Source organism: Stegodyphus dumicola, chromosome X1 (genome assembly GCF_044657685.1).
Source record: "Stegodyphus dumicola isolate Sdum_Otavi_A_Nest chromosome X1, ASM4465768v1".
Classification (NCBI taxonomy): domain Eukaryota; kingdom Metazoa; phylum Arthropoda; class Arachnida; order Araneae; family Eresidae; genus Stegodyphus; species Stegodyphus dumicola.
Window position 1 is genome coordinate 250,178,099 of NC_140780.1, and position 24,982 is coordinate 250,203,080.

Consider the following 24,982-nt stretch of genomic DNA (forward strand, 5'->3'; position numbering starts at 1 on the left):
ATGTTAAAGTGTTAGCAAATAATAATAATAATAATACTGATATGCTTACAGAAACAACTCCAAATCAGTTATTCAAAACCAGAACAGTAAAAGAAATACCTTATCAGGATTTTCAGGGTCAATCCATGCTACATTAAAGATATGCTTTATTTCTTCTGCTAATCCAATGCGCGCCCCACTATTTGCAGAAATATACAATCTAGGAATGCCCAGTTCCCGAGCTTTCTCAGATGCTTTCTAGAAGACGAAATTAATATGTAATTTAAGAACTCCTTCCGATTGTCTTGGGACTTACAATTATTTAAATAACATTATGGCACAGTTGGAAGTGTGTTACAATATCAGTTTTATAATAACAAAGAATCAAATACTAATTTTACAGACAAAAATCAAACATTAATATCGCAAACATGAATCGTGTATGTGCGTTTTACTGGCTGGTAACATGCACTTGTAAAAATTAGTGTTAACTGCAATTTTATTTCAGTACAGATACATTTTAGAGAATTAAGTATCATTATAAAAAAAAATATTCTCAATTATATTAGAAATATATCATTATTCAAAACCACATTAGAAAACGTAATATTTTCACATAAAATTGATTTTCTACAAGTTTAAAAAAAGAACTTATGGGTAACATTAACACAAATGAATAAGACTGGATCAAGACACCAAGAAAACAGTAACATATTTGAACACCATGCAATATATCAGTCCAGTATATAACATTATTATTTCAATCACATAAAACCATTAATCTGTTATATTTTATCTGTGTTGTGACATAGGTAATGGAAGATAAGGTGCAGACAATTCAGTGATGTTTCATTTAACACAATTTTGTGATTTTAGGAAAATTTACATAATATATTTTTACACTTGCCTGCAGTAAATCTAAAAAGTAAATTCTCAAATTACATGACCAGTGCAAGAGTTTACAAAACCAAAATTTTGTTCAATTTTCAATATATACAAGAAACACTAGAATTAAAGAATGAATGTGATATTTTATTTCATTCAATACAGCAAAATCTAACATATCTTAAATTAACTGATCATATAATAATTTTCACATAACAAAAAGGTTATACTGGTTATCACAATAAGTATTTCAAAAGTAAGAACACTACTAAAAAATCAGTACTTACTAGAAATAACAAATCTTCTTGAGGTGCAAAAGTTCCAATTAAATGCGTAATATCATTACATATGACTATAGCATCTCGCCCTTGTGGATACTCAGGTGTAATAAATGTCATTTTCCAAGCTACCATTCCAATCTTTATGAATAATTAGGAGAAAAATAAACACATTTCCAGGCATAATATTATTAACATATATAAAACTATTAAGAAAACAAAATACATTAGATTTATTTTTATTATCATATAATTTTATTTAATCACATATTAACCACACTATTTCCAGCTCTATCACCATAATCAGCAAATTTCACTTTAGTTCTTTTACAAACAGATTACTTATCTATGTGTTATTATGTGATGACAGTGATAAGGAGCATGCTTTGCACCTGCATCACTGTCAATAAACCTTACAAGAACCCTTAAAAGATTTTGGAGAAGTGCAGAGGGAGAATAGAAACCAGCTGTCCAGGAGTAGTATGCATATATGAAGTCTTGGAATTAAGATGATATTTTTTGTGTATTATGTCTGATTAACTTTCTTGATGAATGCAGTGAGAATATTTAATGTGATATGGACAATGAAGATTGGTTGGATAGCACTATGGTTACTTCTAAATCAAGCCTTATGAAAAGTTTGCATGTACTTTCGTTTTTGATGACTTGCCATCTCTCAAGATTTCCAAAGCAGAAGTTATGGATTATACCGATTTTGATTTTCCTCCGCATCACAGATGAAACGTAATTACAGATCATTTTATAATTTTGTTTTCTATTCATCATTCATTTTCTGTTGAGTTTTTGGTTTTATTTTGGCTTAAGCCTTGCACAATGCCTGATGTACATGCTGAACAAATTCCTGTTTATAAAAGATCAGACCCAGCCTCATGGTTTATTATGTGTGAAAATACATTTGCTCTTGCCACTCCTAAACCTGTCACAGAATTAATTACTAAATATAATTATGCAGTTTCTCATCTTCCTCTAGATAATGTGTCATTATTTGGGATTTACTTATGAAACCAGACCTTACTCATCCTTATACAAAGCTTAAAACTGTATTAATAAACCGACCAGGAGAATCTTCTCAGCTAGAAATTCGGCAATTATTGTCTTAAGAGAAATTCGGCTATCAAAAAAAAAAAAAACTTTCCAATTTGCTTAGGAATATGAAATGTCGAGCAGAATCCTTAAATGTTCACGAAAACTTAATATTAGAATTATTCCTTCAGCCATATTATGCCTTCCACCATACAGTCTATTTTGGCAATGGTTTCTGGTTTAACTTTAGACAAAGCTGCAGAAAATGCTTAAACAAATCTAAAATCTGACCCTAGGGATTTGTGCTATTTCTTACACAGTTGATCAATCTATTGAGAATAAATTATTTAAAAAAAAAATAAATAAACGTACTGATCATATTTCCCTGCCTTGTAGTTGCTCGCCAAACTGAGAAGATTACAATACAGAAAGGAGTAGTTCCAAAAGAAGAGTTTATTCTATTTGCTGGTACCATAGGTGTTATGGGAAAAAATGTACAGAAGACAAATGTACTAAACTTTGTTCATGGCAGGAAAATGTAACCAGCAAAGAACAGAAGTGACTCATTCTTTGCCTCAAGTTTCACATTGTTTCAATCTTGGTCAATACCGACTCTGACATGTGCAAATTATTCTCAAAAATGAAATTCTCCCCAACAAACATTTTTCACTGCTAATTCTTTAATTATTCATGTTTATAGTCAAAAAATATTTTCTTTAGATTTCAGATTAAGACTGCAGTTTACTTGGATTTTTTTTTTACAGCAAATGTTAGTACAGCCCTTTTTGGAGCAGATTTTCTCCATTTCTTTGAATTGGTGCCTGATCTTAGAAATAAATATCTCAAAGATTTAAAAATGCAGTTTTCAACAGTAGACTGCATGAAAAATGCAGACATTTATTCAGTAGAATCTGTCTTTAGTGATTGACCATATCACTAAATTTTAAAAGAATTTCCTTCTACTGCTAAATTACCAAAACCTAACAAACCAGTTAAACAAAACATGGTGCATTACATCATAACCAAAGGTTCACGATTGGCTGTGAAACCTTGTCGGTTAGCTCCAGACCGCTTATAAACAGCAAAAGAAGAATTTCACACTATGATGCAATTAGGGCATTTGAGACCTCCGAGAAGCAATTATGCATCTCCATTTAATATGGTTCCAAGAAAGAGAACTTTAGAAAGGAGACCTGTAAGACATTATAGCACATTGAATGTCAAACAACAAAAGACAAATACCCTATTCCTTGCTTAGCTGAATTTACTACTGCATTGCATGGTACTAAAATTTTTAGTCGTGTTGACCTTATTAAGGTGTACCATCAAATACCTACTGATCGTGATTATATTCATAAAACCATCATATGTATTCCATTCAGTTTATTCGAGAGTACACTATTCAATTTGACTTTTGCAATGCATCCGCAATTTTTTAATGATTTATTAATGAAGTCACGCAAGATTTAGAAGGTGTTTATGCTTTCGTTGACAACTTGCTCATAGCCTCTAAAGCTTCTGAAGAACATAGCAGGCATTTGAAAGCCTTATTTTCAATTACATTATTTTCTATTACATTACATTATTCTCTTTTTCCTCTATACATATACCCATTGAATGAGGGAATCACTAAATATTGGCAACATATGATATGTGCAACAAAACTTAACAGGAGAGAAAGAAGGGGGGGAAATTTACTATTATTTAAAATTAGGCAAAAAAGCAATCAAAGCTTGGTTAATTAGTTAGTTCTAAGCACTGGCCCCCAGCCCACCTAGCAGGCGAAACCTGCCATATGGCTATGAGGGGACAGGCCAAGCCACAAAGGCACAAAAAAAAAAAAAAAAAAAAAAAAAAAAAAAGTAAAGTAGATACATACATTCCAAGCACTCCTGGTGAATTACTATATAAATGTGTCATTTCCATTTCTGACTTTATTTTTGAAGTTTAAAATCCTTATGAGTTTTACTTTCAATTAGTTATTATTATTCAAACCCTTTTTATATTATCAAAATTCATCTCAAATTTATAAGTTACCTCAATTATTTCTGTTTTCAGTAAGATTTTCTGCTTTATTATATCTCGATACCAATATTCTTCTTATTCTCATTCACCGTTTGCATAATATCTCTTGCAAATTTTCTAAACAATTTATAATTACTAAATAAATCCTCAAACTTCGCAAATTTATATTTTTCTGTCACACTTCCAGTCAGGCAACAGTCCTCGACGAAATGCTTTGAATCGCCGAATTTATTACAAACTTTACATATATAATTTATTTCCCTGGAAGTGGAACCTTTTTCAGTAAGCAGGGAACCTTCCATGTGCAATGAGAATTTGATTAACATTTGCATCTCCATTTTTTTGCTAATTTTTAAACATTTTAGATAGTTTTTGTTTCTTTCAGAGAGATCCCATAAATTTTTCCAATCTCTAATAAGCTTGTCATATATTGTAGTACATGTCTTCTTTTTCGAATCTTGAATAAAAACCTTTTTGGTCCCAAACCCCAGGGAGCCTTCTTTCGCTAAAGCATCCGCTCTCTCATTCCCATAATGACCAACGTAAGCATTGATCCAATGTAAATTCAAAATATGCTTTTTTCGTAGTTCTAAATATATATGCTTAATTTCATTAACAATATTATTCTTTTGAAAAGATTTCAGGAGCAAATCAAAGCCTGGTATAGGTTTTGAATAAAACTGTCAGTTTCAAGGATATTCAGACAGGTTCCTCTGTTTCAAGGAGGTGCGGTAGCACAATGGCTAGCGCGTTGCGCAGCTGCTCCACAGGACCGGGGTTCGATCCCCAGGCTAGGCAAGGTTGACTCAGCCTTTCATCACTTGAGTGGGTGGATAAAATGAGTACCAAGTTCGCTTGGGGACTAAACACTGGGTGACCTGCGACAAGCTGGCCCCTTACCCAGGGCATATGCTGATGCACTCCGGGGCCCAAGGTCTAAAAAGCAGATATTGGGCCACTGCAGCCACTAGGGCTGTTGCAACATTGAATTTAGTTTTTTCCCTCTGTTTCAGGAGCAAAATGAAGAAAATGTTGATGTTAATTCCTACTCAGTCCTTCCTAACACTTTCAGAATTCTAACACCTTAGTTTTCAATTCATTTCCATTTTCCTTTACAAATGGCACTATGTTCATTTCCCCCCCTCCTACTGCTTTTTGTATAAAAACGGTCTTTGCTTCTCACATATTAAAAACATTTTTTGCTCCTGAAGAAGAAAGATCCTTCTCTGATCACTCTTGAAATCAATACATTTTTATTCAAAATATATACCAAACTAAGGCTGCATATTATTTTATGGAAACATGCACGATGTCATAATGATTTGTTACATGCTATGAGAGTGGATTAATTAAGGCATTTATTATGCACAAGAAAAATTAAATTCCATGTGACTAAACAAGAAATTCTTACCCTGTGCATGACAATTCTAGGCATGCTTGTGCATGCAGACAGACACCTTCTCCTCTCTAGAAGAGGGTAATGATTCTTATTTTTAGTGTGATACACCTTAACATGCAGTAAACTCTGTTGAATCAGCTAACAGCATGCAAGACAGAATGCAAAAACTATAAAGTCAAGATTTCTTCGACTATTTCTGCTATTAAATCTAAAGGTACTAAGGAAAGAACACTGGCATACTGTTACCCTTTAATCACATCCCACATATGTTTGATTGGCAATAGACTTAAACAGGCTATCAGCAGACTGATATTTGCACCATTCCACAGAAATATTACATAAAACACAGTACACACATTCAGCAGAAGGCTATAGTATAATTTTAATAGAACACAGCCTCAACAAATAGCCTTTAATTTTTAAAGAGACAAAGTTTTCATTTTTACCATTCTGACTTTGCATATATAAGTTCAAGAAAACTGAAGCATAAAACATAGTGGTAACAACATGTAACCTAAACAAGTTTATTATGATGAAAATGAAAATGTCACCTACATCATTTTCACCTGGTAGCCGTTTCCTCTCTACTAAACTCCCAGCGGCATCTAAAACCAACTCTGTGTGCTTCAATAACTGAGTAGGAACTTCCATTTCTGGACGACCCATGGTATATTCCTCCCATAAACGATTTAATGACTGAAAACAGAGGGGGGAAAATGTAAAATAAAATTAATAAAACTTTTGTTCCCTCATGCACAATATACATACATATACATATATACATACACAAATATACCTGTTGAAACATATCTGGGAAATCATACACATATGTGGTACCATTAGACTGAGCTTGGAAACGCTTTAGTTGCAGATAATCTTTTGTCATATATGGGGTAGATATTGGCAGATCGTGTAATGGACCTTGTTTGTGACCCCATGCCTCAAATTTTGTCAGACCAGTAGCAGGATCAGTAACTTCTTTGTATAAGTTCATATCCAAATAGTAACCACTTTCATTAGCAAGATACAAGCGTATAGGCATACATTTAGCAGTTGGGGTGAGCCTAAAAATACCATTAATCTTCACAATGTAATCCAACATGATAATGAACAGAAGTTAGAAATACATTTTATAAGAAACTTTAAACCCAATGGGTACAGACTATTAAAACAAATTTAACATGTCACTTAATACTTACTCATAAAAACATGTACATGCTTACCTAATGGTCATTTTCAATTCAGCTTGCAAAACTCTCAACTTCCATAGCCTTGGACCATATCTCATAACCATCCCACGGACATTTTCAGCAATCTAAGAATTAAAACGGTAATAGTGATATTTTGCAACAAAGCACAGTTAGCAAAATGATAAAAAGGGACGATATGAATTACTCACTTTAGAGAGATCCATTGTCACTTTTGGAACAAAATTTAAGAAAATATGATTGCAATCCGTTCTTTTAGCCTATTTTGAAGTCATAAAGTAAAAAGTGCTTCAACTTGAACAGTTATATCAGAATATATAAAAAATTCTTGATAATAAAAATGAGAAAAGATTAGGCACATAAACCGAATAAGCACATATAATATCTTACACGCGTAACAGCTTATGACCTACCTGTGGATGAGTAAATGCAACTTCTAATTCATCCATTGCTTCCAAAAGTAATCTTTCTCCTTCATTTTGCAAATATTCATAAGATGCTTCCTGAAAATAGAAAAACCCAGAAACGACAATTTCATTTTTTGTTATAATAAAGCATCTCTGTACAGAAATGAAACATTCATATGCAGTCTAGCAAATTATGATGCTTTACATAAATGCTACTTTCTTGATCCCAATCATAATTACTTTCAGAAAACATCTTTACACTTCTTAAAAAAAATAATACTTTATTTCAAATGCAATAATAATATTAACAAAATGAATAGAAATCTCTGTATAGTTACTAATTTTTAAAAACAGTGAGAAAGAGACATGGTTAAGATGCACATTCCGATTTTTTAGATTCAAATTTTTAAAAACAGACGGAAAGGGACCTGATTAAAAATGCACATTCTGATTATTTTTCAGATTTTCAAAAACAGTGGGAAAGGGACCTGTTTAAAATGTACATGCTGATTATTTTTAAATAAATTGTATTATTTACAGGGTACAACAAATTATAAAAAAATAATTAGTACCTCCATACATACGACATTTATTAAAAAGCAGACTATTACATATGTACATGTATTAACATCATACATTAAAACGAAAGTTTAAGGCTTTTTATAGCACATTCAGTTGCTAACTCTTCCGAATTTAATTTTTGAGCGGTGCCATTTTCAATGAAAGAAATGTTTTCCCCATTCATTCTATTTTTATTCATTATTACTTTGAATATTTTTACATAAGAACAAACTCAGAAATTCTTATTCATAATTTTGAAAATTCAGAAATTATATATTATACAAATATGCAAATGAGACTGTGTACAATACAGTGCTGAAAATACTATATTGTGCATAAAAAAGACTGATCAGGAAAAAGGGAAAGACAATTTTTATATTATGACAATTTTATTATGAATAAATGTATAATCCTATGACATTCGAAAGATTTTGAAATTAAAATCATCTCATTACCTTTGTCACTAGGTCTGAATGTCTGATGATGGAACGGATGAAAAATCTATAATCAGTCACTTCTTGTCCCTTTGCAACCTATAGTTAAATCAATTAATTTAAAACCCGAAAGTTACATTACAAAATATTCTTATAACTAAACATGATAGCATACCTTAGCTTTGCCTAAATATAAATGCATCTTTTGATTTGCTGTAGGTATAGCTTCTAAATCATAATTCCGTAAGCGGTTAATCTCTAGCTGAAATGCTAATGCTGGCTCTAAATGCCTATAAATGCAGTCTTCTTCAAACTGAAACATGAAGGAAGTGTAAAAAAACTGAAAATTAAGACTTTGAGAAGTGAGATAATCAAATACTTAAAAAATAATTTCAATGTATGTACATTTTTCTTTTTTTTTTTTTTTTAAACTTTTCCACTTACATTATCTCTTGCCCTGTAAGTGAAATACTTCGGAAACTGTTGCTAAAAGTAAAACCATATTGGATGATTATTAGTAATGTAAAAATGTAAATTCCATCAAAACTTCATATTTATCATTATTTCAGTTTGTTAAAAAATCAGTTTCATAACTCAAAAACGTGACAAAACATACCTTATGCAAAACAATAAATGTAATTCTGCGCAGTTTCTTCTCCAGAAAGAGTGGCTTCTACAATTTTAAAAATATAGTAAAGTGATAGCAAAAAAAAAAAAAACAACTAAAATAAAAATTCTGCATATGCAAAACTTAATTGATAAGTGCAAAAAACATCTTACATTTGCTTGACAAAAATTAGAAAACATCTTGCTATAATGAGCATCTTCATCCATATTTTGCATCAAAATTGCTACATTCAGGATATTTAAAAAATAGGTAAGCTGTTTAAAATGAAAAAAAAAAAAAAAAATTACTTTCAGCTTTTCTTTCATTCAAGAAGAAACATTCAAGGGAGAAAAAACAAAAACAAAGTACATTCAAGGCTGGAAAAACTATTTTCCTAAAACAAAAGGCAAACAGTAAGTAGTAGACACAGGAGCATTCTGAAAACTTGATACCAATACTGAAAAACTATCATTTAAACATAAAAGATTGAAAGTTCAAATGCATATATTATGGTAAAATGATTACCGAAGGCTGATTTGGCTCAGTGAAGTTACCACGTTCTTCTTCATTAGAACATACATCATCTAGTCTTTTAGCATTTGCAGCAGTCTCAAAAACTTCAATCAACTCTTTAAAATTCCTGAAAGGACAAAGTTAAAAGAAATAAATTTAGTAAATAATTTCACTTTACATATCAATTTAGAAAATGTAAAGTTCACATTTTACAAAGCATTATACATCATCTTTTGCATAAATTATTTATTCAAATGAATTGTTATGAAAGCAAATGAATTATTCAACAGTAAAATATTTTTGCAATGAACTATTTGCCTTATCCTTTCTCTGCTGTATAAATAACATGAGTATTTTAGAGCCCATGAAATATTTTATACCTCTCTTCTTAAGAAGTTTCAGCATTTTTATAAAACATAAACTGCATAAGTTTGTTCATCCATATTGCCTGTAAGAGCTATCAATGTGAAGAGCTTTGCACAGTAACTACTAAACACTTGAAGTTGCCAAATGAAGGAATTTTGCACAAACACACCTAATATAGATAGATATAGGTAAGTGGGAAACACACCAGAATTTTACTGCAGATTGTATAGCTATAACCCTACTGCACTAACCGTTCAGCTACGCTCTGATTCTAAGGCAGAACACACTGGGGGGGAGCAGTCTGAAGGTCATCTATGTGTCCTCTGCGATTCAAACCAAGGCCCACCGGTACAGCAGTCAGCCTCACTAGCCTAATGTACACAAATGGAAGTAAATAATTACTGACTTGGATGAAATATAACTGACCCCTACATTTTAAGGCATTCTCTAAAGTCATTTGTCATTTTTTTCAATTGTTTCATCTCCAGTTTTCTTACCCAATTCCTCAGAATACTTCCAATGATCTCATAACCACAGTCCATTTAACAACTCTGTCAACATCTCCACATCATCTTTCATCGCCATTCTAAAATGGCTTGCTGTCATTTGTGTCTGGCATCATAAATAACGTTTTTAAAACTATATTAAGAAAAACAGCTACCTATTAACTAAACATTTCTTTTTAAATGCATGCACCTAACTGCATCTCTTGGAAATAGTTCAAATTTCACGTATTTTCTGATTAACTTTTAAGTTACTAGTATACTTTTCATATGCATCTAAAATGCACATCCCTGACTTTCCTACATTATGAAATTTTGTATGTTTCTTCCATACAGTAACTAGGTCAAAGATTAAATATTGAGATCTAGAAGTTTCAGATTTTAAAGAGATTAACCACTGAGGATAAGCTCTGAAATGGTTGAGAACAAGAAGTAGCCTCCTTTAAACCTAAACTCAATAAGCAAGCCTTATTCTGCAAGTTATCCATGCATTTTTATCAGTAGAGTAATGTAGTGGCAAATCTCACAAACCTCATTTCCCTAAAACACTTATGGCTTATACCAACAGTTTATTCCTAGCATGTTTGTTGCATGTTATATCATTGCTTTCTTCAAAGCCGTTATCATTCTTGAAGTATAAATTTATCTAATAAGAAACAATAACAGACTCTTCCGTTAACACTATATGCAAGTTTTTTAAACAATTTTGGGTTTTTCTGTTAATGAGCTGGCAGTTGATAACATAAATGCAGTTACACCCACATATTATAATAAGAGAATTTACATTTTTAAACACATAACATTTGATATCCTAGTTCTTGGAGTACTCAAACAAAAGATAGCTTACAAAAAATTACAAGAAACAGCATCACAGTTTACCACAATTTTTTAAATCTTATGATATGCATAGTTAATATTTAAAAGAGAACCAAGATAGTTGAACAAAAAATAATTCTTTAAACAGATTATTAGTAAACCACTTATTTATACTTCTTTCTGCCTGAATAAAATCTTACCTTTCAAATATATCAAAATTTGAATAAGCTGCCAAAAGTCCCAAACGATGACAATTTTCAAATGCTTCTCTAATATCCCAACTAGAAACTGAAGAAGAATCTTCATTTTTCATATTACACGATGTGAAGTGGAATGCCCTAAGCAAACAGCAAAGGAATAGAAAATATACATAATTAAACACATTAGACACCTAAACGCATGCAGAAAATTAAGAGAATTTGCAAATTATATCCATTTTCATGAAAAGTATTGAACCAAAGAATTACACAAATATTCAGAGTACATAAGCTTACGCATGCATGTATGTGGAGCTGTAATTGTGGATGGCATATAAGCACAAAGGAGATTTTCGGTGATTTTGTGTTTGTACTCTTTCAGAAAATTTGCTGTGTTTCTCACAAGAATTGGGTAGTTTTATAAAGTATTTGACAAAATGAGTAGCCATGAGACAGACCATATAAGGCTAAGCTAGTTGACGATTACCTGGAAAGTGATTATATTTGGTGCAAGGATGGGCAGCCAAATCTCCTGACCTTAATACTACACAGTATGTCTGGGATGCTCTTGAGAGGGCAATTTAATCTCTTCATTCCCTTACAAGAACCATCCCAGGGTTGAAAAATGCCTTGTTACAGGAGTGGGATCAACTCTTGCTCTCCAGTATACTGTCATGCTGCGTGACCTGCCTGGGTGTGAGAGTAGACCATACTCTGTATTAGACTAATTTTCCATTTGATATCACAATATGGATTTTGGATATCCCTGCACTGATCCTTTACTGATAATCATATGTAAATAAAATGATTTTTGAATGATACATCTCTTTCTCAGTTTTTTCGTTATGTTTATCATACCTTATTTCATTAAAAAACTGTCCATTAATTTTTCAGAAATTCAACATAATGTGCAAATTCTCTTAATTTTAATATATGTATGACTTAAGTATTATTTTTTAAATAAACAGACTCTTTATTTGAATATCTAAGAAATATTATCAAGTTTCTAAATAAAGAAATACTATTTCCAGTAAATATTCACTATGAATATTTAAAATGCATTTCACCTGTTTGGATGAGATGAAGGTAGAAGAAACTGGAAGAGAGCTGCACAAATTCCAGATGACAAACTGAGGTGCTTGAGACAAGTTAGTTCATAGGAAATATAAGCCCTTCTAACATATACCTACAAATTTTATCCAAGTTATAGAAAGTTTATTTTGCATTTTAGAAGTATTCAAAAATGCATAAAAGACAAACGTTAAAAAGAAAAAAAAAAAAAAAAACTGACATATTATGAAGGTAAAGATAGATAGCATATCATGTTAGTGAAATTTATTTCCTGTAGCATCATAATGTTGCGTACAAAATGTTAATTAAGATGCCAAATGCCAAACATTATTAAAAAATACATGGACATATTTTTAACATTAAAATGAAATTTAACATCCATGTATCAACTTTATAATATACTTTTCATCTAAGAAAGAAAGTAAGATATATAATGTTAAATTTTAAAAGTACAACAGCGAAGTCTTGCCAAAGTGAAGTAATTGGATTTTTAAGCTCTGAATTACATTAATTAAAAAGGAAATTTTTCTGTAGTATATTGAGATTAATCTGATGAAATGGATTATACTATATTGGATGGACTATATTATTTAATGGCTGCCAAAAGCAGCTACTTTCATGTTCAGTTGCCTTTATTTACTAAAACAGCAGTTCTCAACCTTTTCCCTAACGCGTACCATCTAAACAAAAACTGAAAATTTTAGTACCACCACATTTTACAATGATTATTTTTCAGTTTCTCAACAGAAATATTAATACAGTACAAAGTCTTTAATCCGGACTCGTTGGGACTTTGGCCATTCCGAATTAGGGTTTTTTCCGGATTATAGATCATCAATTTAAATCTGCGAAGATGGCATGCAGAAATTATAAAATTAAAAATATGAAACCGTAATTTATAAAATAAAGAGCAATTATGATCTAAAGGGTATCAAAATTAAAAAAAAAAGCTTAATATTTATTTGCTTACTTTTATTTCAACACGAAGATGCGTAAAGCATACATTGCATATAGTCAAAATTAGAAAATTGCAACCAGAAAACTATTTGATGTGTATTCGCAATATTTATAATGACGAGGAATTTGATTTAAATCATATTAAAGACGGAGTACATCAAGATGAAATACTACATTTTGTAAGGAATTATAAGTCGAATAAAATAAAAACATCTGCCCTGAAGATGAGGATAGTGCTGACAAATCAACTTCCAGTTCATTGTGCGTCGCGACGTCCACCCCCCTGCAGAGCAGCGTGAAACTGATAAACATTTTGGAATGGTTAGAGAAACAAATGATATGCCTTTATCCATTTTTTGCAGCAATTCCACTTTTTGTTTGATGGACATCAAACAAAAAGTGGAATTGCTGATTATGATTTCTATAAACAATTTTTCTTTTCTTTTCAATATTTTTAATGCTAGAAGATTGTCCTGGATCCATCAACTGTGAATCATCACTTTTTCGCTTGATCAATCCTAGCCATGTCCATTTTGAAAATCTAGGTTTGTTTTATTATTTTTTTACAAATATTTAAGTGCACAATATATTACACGAGTTCTTCAAAAACAAACTACAATATTCTCAAATAGCATAGAAAAGTAAGGAATACAAAGGAAGAAAACAAAATACCTGTTGTTAGACACCTCAAATCGACATAAAAAATCATTCTAACTGAAAATAGATCAATATGAACCTGAGAATGGCGGCAACATAAAGTGCAGACATTCTAATAAATCATAATTTTAAGGAATTAATGAGGTGTCTTTGTGGCGACATCATTCACGTGAATGAAGCACCATCTGTGAAACTTCTTGTATGCAATTTTCTTTTCACCAGAGTGGTAAAAGTAAGCCTTCGACAAAAAAAGAGCAATGACAGATTTTCTGTCTGTATTATTACTTTCATGCTTTCGCTTTGTAGATCCTTTGGCAGCTCCAGAATCGGAAATTCTTTTTGACATTATCGAAAGTTCAAGATTACTTTTTATAAAATTGCTCTAACAGTCTGCAAAAAATAATAAGCCGGATCCAATTAGAAGATTAAGGAACAACACAATCTGCAACATTAACAGAAATAGATAATTTTAGCCTATCTTATACGGTCTGTTATACATTAAACGCGCATGTGCAGAAAATTTGTAGCTTTGAGGTCCTGATTATAGATCATTCCGGATTATGGATGTCCGGATTAAAGAATTTGTACTGTGTGTATATATAAATATATTTCCATTCTGTATTAAACTGTATTAAACTGTATTCTATCTGTATTAAACATGCACACATAAAAAATATTAGATTAAAAATTGGTCACCATTTTAATTAATTTAGTGCGAAATTTGGGCCTGTTTAAGAGAGAACAATTTCTTTATGTCTGGTCATATTTCACTTAGTTTTAACCATAAATTAAGATCCATTTTTAATTTTGTTCTGTATTATTTTTCAAGTATGACACGGAAGAAAATCCTTGTTCACACACATAAGTTGTGCAAAATGGCAGTAAAAATTTAATAGCTTTTCTTAAAATGCCTTTAAATTCATTTCTTCAGTTCAGCAAAGAGTTAAAAAGTGTCTTATTTTTTAAATATTCAGTTAGAATTTGATCACAGGAAATTTCTATCAGTTGTTCTTTTTCTTCACGAGATAAAAGCCTTAGGTACATTTTAACAAAATGGATTTTGAATTCAAGTTTCTTTTTTATAGTCCTTTTGAAAAAAAACATGTTGGAATTATTTATCAATGAAAAACAATGATTGTCAAATAAATGTCAAATGCTAATTCTTCTTTTACCTTCAAATTAATTTTGGTTAAAAACTTTCTAAAAGTGGTTATAGGCTCAAAATAGTACTACCACATTCCTTGATTATTAGCTTGACCTTTTTTTTTTATCATACATTTATTTAATCTCTAATGGTAAACAAATTAACTTTGTCCTTGTTATAATAAATTTAATTCATTTACCTTTTCAAAAATATCAGCAAAATATGCTAAACGTGCTAACTATAATTTACTAAATAAACATTTTTCCAATTCAAATTTTGAATCACACAGGAAAAAACTTGATTTCTGATCGAAGTTCAAAAAGACGATTTGAAACTTTGTCTCTAAATAACCACTTTACTTCGGAATGTAACAAAAACATTTCATGTTCACTGGCCATCTCTTGGCATAAAATTGTAAATATTTTTTAATTTAGAAGTCAGCTTTTAATAAAATTAACAATTTTCACAGCTTTATTGAAAACGATTTTCAGGGATTGTTTTGCCTTCACAATGAATGGACAGTGAGTAAATTTAGTTTCAGCTGAGACGTTCTTTATTTGAGAAGTAACACCAGAATGTTTAATGTTAAAGCCCGAGTTCCGTTACGGCATATGGCAGTGCACTTATTCCAAGCAATATCATTTTCAGATATAAAATTGTCAATTACTTTGAAAATTTCATTTGCAGTTGTTCTATTATGAAGAGATTCACAATATAAATAATCCTCGGCAATTCGTATATTTTCTTCCAAACATACATAAACTAATAACTTAACATTATACCAGTTCATTATATCAGTACTTTAATCTAATTGCAATGCAAAATACTCACTGTGTTTTTATTTTTTTGAATAACAGTGTCTTTAATAAATTTGCCATTTTATGATTTCATCGACGTATTGTATCACTTGGTAAGGGAATATTAATAAGCTCATTTAGTCGCTTTTCATTGAATAATGTTAAAAGGATATCTTTAGCTGCCGGTAACATAAGGTTTCCTTCAATAGTGTAAGGTTGTCCAGTCTTGGCAATTCTTAGGCTTACTAGGTAAAACTAGCTCACTAGCTAAACAAAGCTTTTTCACTTTAACTAACAAAACCTTTCATTACTTGTTTAATATTTTTCAAATCCGATAATTTCCTCTTAAAATCCAGATTTATCCTTATATTGGTGTGATTAGATTCAAGATAAGTTTTATGAAATGATAGTTTCATACTTTGATTGTATAATGGTTCATCGCAAACAACACATTGAGATGAAGGGTCTATTTCGTCTCCTTTCCAAGTAAACCTAAATGATAAATAACTTTTATTATGATTTCTATAAACAATTTTTCTTTTCTTTTCAATATTTTTAATGCTAGAAGATTGTCCTGGATCCATCAACTGTGAATCATCACTTTTTCGCTTGATCAATCCTAGCCATGTCCATTTTGAAAATCTAGGTTTGTTTTATTATTTTTTTACAAATATTTAAGTGCACAATATATTACACGAGTTCTTCAAAAACAAACTACAATATTCTCAAATAGCATAGAAAAGTAAGGAATACAAAGGAAGAAAACAAAATACCTGTTGTTAGACACCTCAAATCGACATAAAAAATCATTCTAACTGAAAATAGATCAATATGAACCTGAGAATGGCAGCAACATAAAGTGCAGACATTCTAATAAATCATAATTTTAAGGAATTAATGAGGTGTCTTTGTGGCGACATCATTCACGTGAATGAAGCACCATCTGTGAAACTTCTTGTATGCAATTTTCTTTTCACCAGAGTGGTAAAAGTAAGCCTTCGACAAAAAAAGAGCAATGACAGATTTTCTGTCTGTATTATTCTATATCCAAAAAATGTAAATAAATATTAATCTCCTTGGAGTCAGAAAGGTGTTTAGCATTTCTTATGTTCCAGACTTCCACACTGGTTTACCCGGATGGGATCCAATTCAACTTATGAAATGTAAGATGGAACAAGAACGTATGATGTTTCTGCAATATAACCAGATGTCAGTAATATTATATGCACTTTATAAATAGTCGCCTGTTATCAAACATATGTTATGGACAGCATCGTAAGCAGCTACTTACCCATTTTTAAAGTTCCACAGTCTTTTTTTTCTGAGTTTGACAGTGGATTGAGTGATAGTTTCGATTTCGAAGTGCTTCTGGTATGCATGGATTACATCAATAATTGATGGTTTGACTGTTTTTATGCATCTGTGAAATATAAATTCCAAGTGTATGCAGGACTGAAATACTTCTAAAATGGTAAGTCAACTTTAAAAATTTAAATTTTGTTCTATATTGCAATATGTCTTCAGTGGTTATGTATGCAATTAGAATTTTCAGAATGTATCAAATGTCTAAAATTTAATGAACTAGTTTTTACTCAGCAAACTTTAGCCAGAAAAACTTAAGCTACAAAAAAAAAAAAAAAAAGAAAAAAGAAAACTAGCTGTACTTCCGTTAAGCCTAATTCTAATATGGCTGAAGGAGATAACAGTAAAGAAACCAAAACTAATGCAACATATGTGACTGTCGCCAAGGTCAGCATCAAAACTCTTCCTTTTTGGAAACCTGACCCCAAAATACGGTTTCTTCAGATTGAAGCCCAATTCCGCAATGCTGGAACTATGACTGATCAAATAAAATATGATTATATAGTCAGTTCTATAGAAACAGGGACATTGTCATAAATCTCTGATATTCTCACCAAACCACCAGACAACGGCAAATATCCAGCCATTAAAAAGAGGCTGACTGAAATTTTTGCCGACTCTGAAACACAGAAAACCCAGAAACTTCTAACCTAATTACAACTGGGTGATAAGAAAGCATTCCAACTTCTCTGCGAAATGCGTAACTTGGCAGCTGAGAAAGTGCCAGATGAATTTTTGAAAACATTGTAGATGCAACGACTACCATTTAATATGCAGAGCATTTCATCTGTAAGCAGTGATGATTTGTCCAAATTGTCTACAATGGCTGACAAAATACGGGAATTATATCCCAATCCACCCCAGGTAGCTCGCATTGTTACTTCCCCATCTGATAACATTATAGCCGAAGATTTATAGAAACAGATATCAAACTTGACACTGCAGATTGCAGAAATGAATAGACATAGAAATTCCAGTCCACTAAGATGACGATACAGGTCAAATTCTAGAAATCATTTCAAAAATAACAATGACCCAAATAATTGTTATTTCCATCAACGCTTTGGTGACAGTGTACAAGTGCACCCCACCATGTAAATATCAGGTCTCGAAACAGGAAACTGAATCCGCTGCCTTCGATGAAGACAGAAAGTCAAGGGGTACAGCTAAGTCTATATATTCATGACATCATATCAGTAACACATTTTTTAATTGACACTGGAGCAGAAATATCGGTTACTCCACCAACACAATCGGAAAAAGAACTGTGGCTAAGCTTGAGTTATTTGCAGCTAACAGTACAACAATCAAAACATATGGTAAAAAATTATTAGAACTAGATTTAGGGCTATGCAGATCTTTCAACTGGCCTTTTATTATTGCAAATGTCCGATTTTCATTAGACAACCTTGTCCTCTTTCAGTCTGCATTCCAGGTATTGCTTCTGAATCAAAATCTTAATTATCAGATGACTCAGCAGATGCTTCTGCCATGCTCAAAGGGTCGTTTGTTATTTCATCAGCCAATACTTGCTCTACATTCAAAGGATATCTTCTTCTCATCAAGGATATTTTCAAGAAATGATACTTCTAAATATTTATCATAGTTAACAGTTTTCAAAATCAATAATAAATCCAACATATTGGGTTATAACGATTTGCCTAGAATTTTTATTCCACAGTCTGTGTGCGTGCATTCATTTGAGTATCCTACAAAAATATGTTCCGATCAAGGATCAAATTTCCCTTTAGATCCTTTTATTAAGTATGAAATATTTCTGTCCAAATACTTTCAAGTAAGATACAACTGACTTGATGCCAAAAATAACTCATAGTGTCTTGTTTACTCAGAGGCTTTGAGTTGGGCAATAACTACATACATAAACAGCACAGTTCAAGAATTCAGCCCAAAAGAATTGGGGGGGGTTACTTCATAATAACAAACATCTGGCCGTTTCAGTTAAAGTACAATTCATGCATTCAGCTCTCAAATTCTTTTGGGGAATCACAGGTGCCAAGAATCCTCATTTAATCCTGCATTCTTGAAGAAAAGTATTAAAGTCTCCATGAATTTCGAGAAAACCACTATGAAGGATTTTTATTTTCTTTCCCACATGATTTTCAACCACAGTTTTATATTTTAACGAATGCATTTTTCACTTTGTCTTTAGTTTTAAGCAAACTAACTTCTACATAACCATGATTTATTGTCTTCAAAGATAAAAATATAATGCAAACAAGCACAGGATGGGATTTACATAGGTCCACACAAATCTCAGTGAATCAAATTCAGTAATCAATCATTTTGATTCTTTTTGAAAAGTTTGCATAGTTTGTTTACCTTGGATACAGATTTTGCAGTCTGTTAGAGATTTTGTCATTAAAATTCAAATTTATAACTGTTATCAGATTTAAAGTCTTTTCAAATCAGACTTGTTTAAATGGCATAATTTAAGATGGCACTTTACAAAATCACTTACCAGTGCCATTGTAGATCTCTCAGTCCTTGGATATATACAATAAAGATCACCATTACAAACAGCCTGCACTAGTATAGATCTATTCAGCTCTATTATTTTAACATGTTATTCTGCAAAAAGCTCTGCACGATTATTTGTGGCAGCTTTAGATACTGACAGCAAATTACATTTTGATTCTGGGACACAGCACATTTTTGAGTGTGAGGAGGGTTGTCCCATTCCCGTTAAGCACCATTATAAGGACCGTTCCAATTCCTGTAATTGTCATTTTGTCAATTGCTAGCTTTTCTGGAGAATTCATCCGAGGATGAAATTCTGAAAATGACCTTCTGTCATTGCACATGTGAGATGTACAGCCACTATCTAAGCACTAGTGCCACTATCTAAGCACTGTGAGGAAGTCTCTTGATAAGCATAGTTTACTGCTAAACTAGTCACTTCTTCATAAGTAATAGCCATTATAGAGTTTTGATTTCTCTTATTTGATTGCACATATTTTCTAACAGCTATTTTCTTCCTGCATTAAGATGCTTTGTGCTCAATTTTTTAACAGTAGTTATACTTCAAGTTGTAATTTTTTTCAGTAGAAAAATTTTTGTTTGAATGCCCTCCATTTTAAATTTTTCTCCTGTTCTTTATGCCTCCTTTTATTTTCAGTACAGTACAAATTTTGCAAATCTTGAGATGTTTTCCCTTTTCTTGCTTCCCATTTTTCTAACAATTTGATTTCCAAAGATTCAGGATTAGGTAATACATCTCTTGATTCAATGGTGCATCTAAAATTTTCAAAGTTTTCTGGAACACTGCAGAGCAGAATAATTGATAATTGATCATCAGCTATCCCAATTTCCATTTCTTTAATTCCCTTCGATCACACGCGGCTTTGACTTTATTTCACACAGCATTTGATATCACACAATACTTTATAAAACATAGTTCACTAGGCTTAATGCCAAGAATTATGTCTGCATGAGCTTTCTGATCTGATTGGAGTCATTTCTTTTTGTCTTCACTTCCTTCCGTAAATTTCAGTTCTTTACCGGTCACATAATCCCAGTGATAATTTTTAATCAATACAGCTTTCATTTGTAGTTTCCAGCTGTCAAAATTAACTTTTCCGAGATTTTCTATAGTATTCAAATGTGACATAATGTAATACTGTCTCTCACAGCCAAACCAAGATTAAGCGATTAAAAAAAGGCTTAACAGAACAGAGGTCAGTTCTTACTTTCAATTAGACAGTTTTTGCATTGGATTAGGCTTTTGCATTGGAGTTCAAAGCTCGAGAAGTCCATTTTAAAGAAAGTACTTTGCTACTTAAGCACAGTTAAAACATTCCTGGGCCCATAACCATTAAAGGAAAAATGGGTCCAAACAGATCATAAAAATCAACATTTAAATTAGATAGGACACTGACAGCATATGCATAGGAGAGAAATCAAAGCCAATCATATACACAGATACATACAATCATACAGCAGAGGAGAGAGGTTGAGTCGTCATGGTGTCTTGATAAGGACGAACTACACATGCATCAGAAGAAGCCGGGCTCTTAAGCTATATGGCGGATATTATAATCCAACATTTTATAGCAATTCATATATTAATAGTATTAGTAAATGGGGTATGATATTTGAATAATATTATTACCTCATATAATATAGCTATAAGTACAAGCTGATAATCTCTGAGCAAAAAATAAATTGAAATTCAGTTACTTAGTTTCTGAATCAAACTGAAGATTTTACATACTGTTGCTCACTTATTTCTAGATGCAAAAGACAGCTATTAACAAATATGTTTGCTTACTAGATTACAACAAAACCCTGAAATGAAACTTTAGAACTCAACAGATTAATCAAAAAAGTTTACCTCCAGAGCTGCTCTTCGAACAACAACGTTACTGTGGAAAAAGAAATCTTGTAATACATCAAAAATTGAAGTTTCAGACATAATAAGTTTTTGAAGGTTCTCAGGACAGAAATCATGCCCATACATGTCAATAGCTGATAGAAAAATTGATTCCATTTGATTATGTCGTAGTTCATAAGGTGGCTGATGAGCAGCAATTAGAACCTAAAAAATAAATAAAAATAGAGGTATACACAGAATTTTATCAAATAATGCAGTTACAAAATTACTGTATTGGATATTATACTACACACAGACTACAATAAAATACGCAGACATCTAAGTTAATACCAAAACTTTATTATTTTTCCTTATTGATTAATTACTATGAATTTTAGTAAAAAATTATGGTGCGTGTGTGTGTATATAGTGCTCTACAGCTTCACTTAAACAGAATCAAAGCCGTAACTAAACAAAAAAGGTAAATTTCATGAGGAAATATGCCTACTAGTCTTCAGCTTGCTTGCTTCACCATGATCTGTCAGTTCTTATGTCATGTTAGTATAAAGACATGAAGTTAGAACATTCAGACAAAATCCTTATACAGTCAAAAGTCGTTAATTCGGACACCCATAATCCGAAATTATCTATAATCCGGACCTCAAAGCTAAAAACTTTCTGCGCATGTGCCGCGTTGACACATGCGCATAGGCGTTTACGCGTGCGCGTAAGACTTTTTACGACTGCGCATATGCGTGTGCGCAAGTGCAGAATACGTTTTCACATGCGCGTTTTACGTATAACGGATGGTATAAGCTAAAATTATCTAATTATCTATTTCAGTTAATGTTGATGATTGTGTTGTTCCTTAATTTTCGAACTGGATCCAGCTTATTATTTTTTGCAGACTGTAAGAGCAATACCATAAAAGTAAACTTGAACTTTCAATTATGTCAAATAGAATTTCCGATTCTGGAGCTCCCAAAGGATCATACAAAACGAAAGTATGTTTCGATGTCCATCAAACAAAAAGTGGAATTGCTGCAAAAAATGGATAAAGACATGAAGAATGTGACAGAGAGGTTAGTGAAAACGAAAAAATTTCGATTGACAAGTTAGTCGGTATTCTCGGCACAGCAATTAACGGGACTTGAACAGCGGAACTTTGTAACTGAAAAAGAAATTATGTCTGTTTATAGAATTAAAGAGAAAGTATTATCACATAAAACGAAGCAACTTAAACAACTTACATTGAAAGAAATGTTTAATAAAGTAAATAAATAAATATTAAGCTTTTTTTTTTTTGTAAATTTTGATACCCTTTAGATCATAATTGTTCCTTATTTCATAAATTACGGTTTCATATTTTTAATTTTAGAATTTCTACATGCCATCTTACGAGATTTAAACTGATGATCTATAATCCGGAAAAATCGATAATCTGGAATCGCCGAAGTCCCGACAAGTCCGGATTAACGACTTTTGACTGTAGCAGTTTCCATGATTCTGCAAGGTCCAGCTGCCTAGCAAATAAGTTCTGCCTATGCCAATTGTGACCATCAAGCCCTTGTGTAAATGCTAAGTTAAATGGCAGATTTATCCAAAATATAATCTTGAGCATACACTCTTCTCTGTGAAATAATGCAATATACTACTTCAGTATTATTATTATTATTATGTTGCTGTTGTTTGCAAAAAATACTACATTATTTTCATATATTAACCCATTGAATGACCTCCACTCGATTCTATTTACGTTCCGAAAACTGCAGTAATAAAGAATCATGGGTAACAAACATTTTTCTGTTATCTGGAACTAAAATGGTTACTGTTAAGATTTCCTTCCCTGCTCTTTGTAGGGCGATCAACTAGTCATTTCCCTTAACTAATGGATTTCCTAGTGTTAAAATGTTGTTCACTGTTCAATGCCTAGAGGCAATAAAGCAGGTGGTGGCTTACCTTACCAAGGAACAAGTTTCATCTGCATGCTTTGGCAAGAAAAAGATTTTTTTTTTTTTGTGGAAATCCAAAAACAGAAAAGGAAGGTCCCTATTGCCTTGTTAATAGTTTTGTTAACATTATTTTAATTGCTTAACAAGTAAAAATTTTATTGATTTTCATTGCATTTGGGTACATTAATGTATGTTTATAGAATGTTAATTTGCTGAAAATGCTAATAAAAAGTTCTTCAAAAATGTGCAGTGCAAATATCTTAAATAGAATACAAATAAAAGTTTCAATTTAATTTGCATATCACAGTCATAAAAATCTTATGACCTAGTGAAATGGTCTAGTTTTAACCAATTACCTGCCTTTGATCAAATTTATCAAGTTTTTAACTTTGCAAGAGAGTTCAAATACCTATTTCCTATTGAAATTTACATATAAAGGATAATTAACACATTATTTAAGTAACGAACACATGTTCAGTGTTGGTCATTTTGGCAAACTGTTTGTACTTCATTTTATTATAAATCTATTTCATTTATCTTGTTTCATATTTATAAAAAGGAATTTTGTGTTTATCTCATTTATTGGTTGACAGAAGTAATAAAATAGTGAATATTTTGAAAGGAATTTCAGTTATAATCTTACACGACAACCTTGTTAAAAAGTTATCTACACACAGACAAGATAATGTCACAGATACATCTGTTTCCAAAATAAATGGCATGGTTGTAGAAATCATAAAGGAACATTATTTTAATTCTTAAATACAGCACTTTTATTAAATTGCTAAAATTCATTTTAAGGAAAATTTAGAATAAAATATAGATGTGGAATGTTAAATATTTTTACATTTCAAAGTGGAATTTTTATGTTTTTTCCCATGCCTATGCAATATGGATACCAGCAAGTTTCCCTTAGAAAGTTCTCCACAGAGGCAGTCCTCCCTTTAGGCAGAGCCCTCACATGGTTTGAAAAAAATCAAATAAACCAAACCCAAGCACATGTTTTAGGGTTCTTGTATGCAAATTATTTAGATATCTCAATTCACATTATCAAACATTATAATTTAAGTAAATAAAAGCAAGTTGAGGATTTCCATTTAAACTTTGTTTTACAATAAAAAATACGAACAAAAATTTTTGAATAAATCTTGCGAAACACCAAAAGGCCCACGTAGTATATAGTACCCATATAGTACTAATATTTTGTCTACTTGTTTCCAACATTTCACGACAGCAAGCCTATTTCTTTTCCGCTTTCTTTTTCTGCCTTTTTTTTTAAATTACTGTATCTTGAGTTTTACTGCAGCTATTAGGTCTTCTGAAGTCTTGCAGCATACATTATAATTCAAAACATAATACAGCTTCTTAATATCAACAAATTTTATTTTCAATAAGTCACTAATTGATGCTTAAAAATTACAGTTTATTGTTTTAGGCAATTATTCTGAAAATAGTCATTTACATTCGATTTTAGGAAACGCATGCTATCA

The 24,982-nt window shown here is 31.5% G+C and overlaps 1 protein-coding gene across 2 annotated transcripts in view; it reads right to left on the minus strand.

Annotated features, from left to right (window-relative positions):
- Positions 1–24,982, minus strand: part of ACC (acetyl-CoA carboxylase) — a 231,818-nt gene that overhangs the window by 62,979 nt on the left and 143,857 nt on the right. For both annotated transcript variants that reach the window (XM_085807436.1, XM_085807435.1), the window contains exons 26-41: positions 21,562–21,765; positions 12,290–12,408; positions 11,226–11,363; positions 9,353–9,467; positions 9,001–9,102; positions 8,837–8,893; positions 8,665–8,706; positions 8,396–8,533; positions 8,242–8,319; positions 7,232–7,321; positions 7,010–7,078; positions 6,834–6,925; positions 6,407–6,674; positions 6,166–6,306; positions 1,152–1,283; positions 100–237 (exon numbers count right to left, since the gene is read on the minus strand). In XM_085807436.1, coding sequence (XP_085663562.1) covers positions 100–237; positions 1,152–1,283; positions 6,166–6,306; positions 6,407–6,674; positions 6,834–6,925; positions 7,010–7,078; positions 7,232–7,321; positions 8,242–8,319; positions 8,396–8,533; positions 8,665–8,706; positions 8,837–8,893; positions 9,001–9,102; positions 9,353–9,467; positions 11,226–11,363; positions 12,290–12,408; positions 21,562–21,765 — 1,923 coding nt within the window. The remainder of the gene's footprint in view (positions 1–99; positions 238–1,151; positions 1,284–6,165; positions 6,307–6,406; positions 6,675–6,833; positions 6,926–7,009; positions 7,079–7,231; positions 7,322–8,241; positions 8,320–8,395; positions 8,534–8,664; positions 8,707–8,836; positions 8,894–9,000; positions 9,103–9,352; positions 9,468–11,225; positions 11,364–12,289; positions 12,409–21,561; positions 21,766–24,982) is intronic.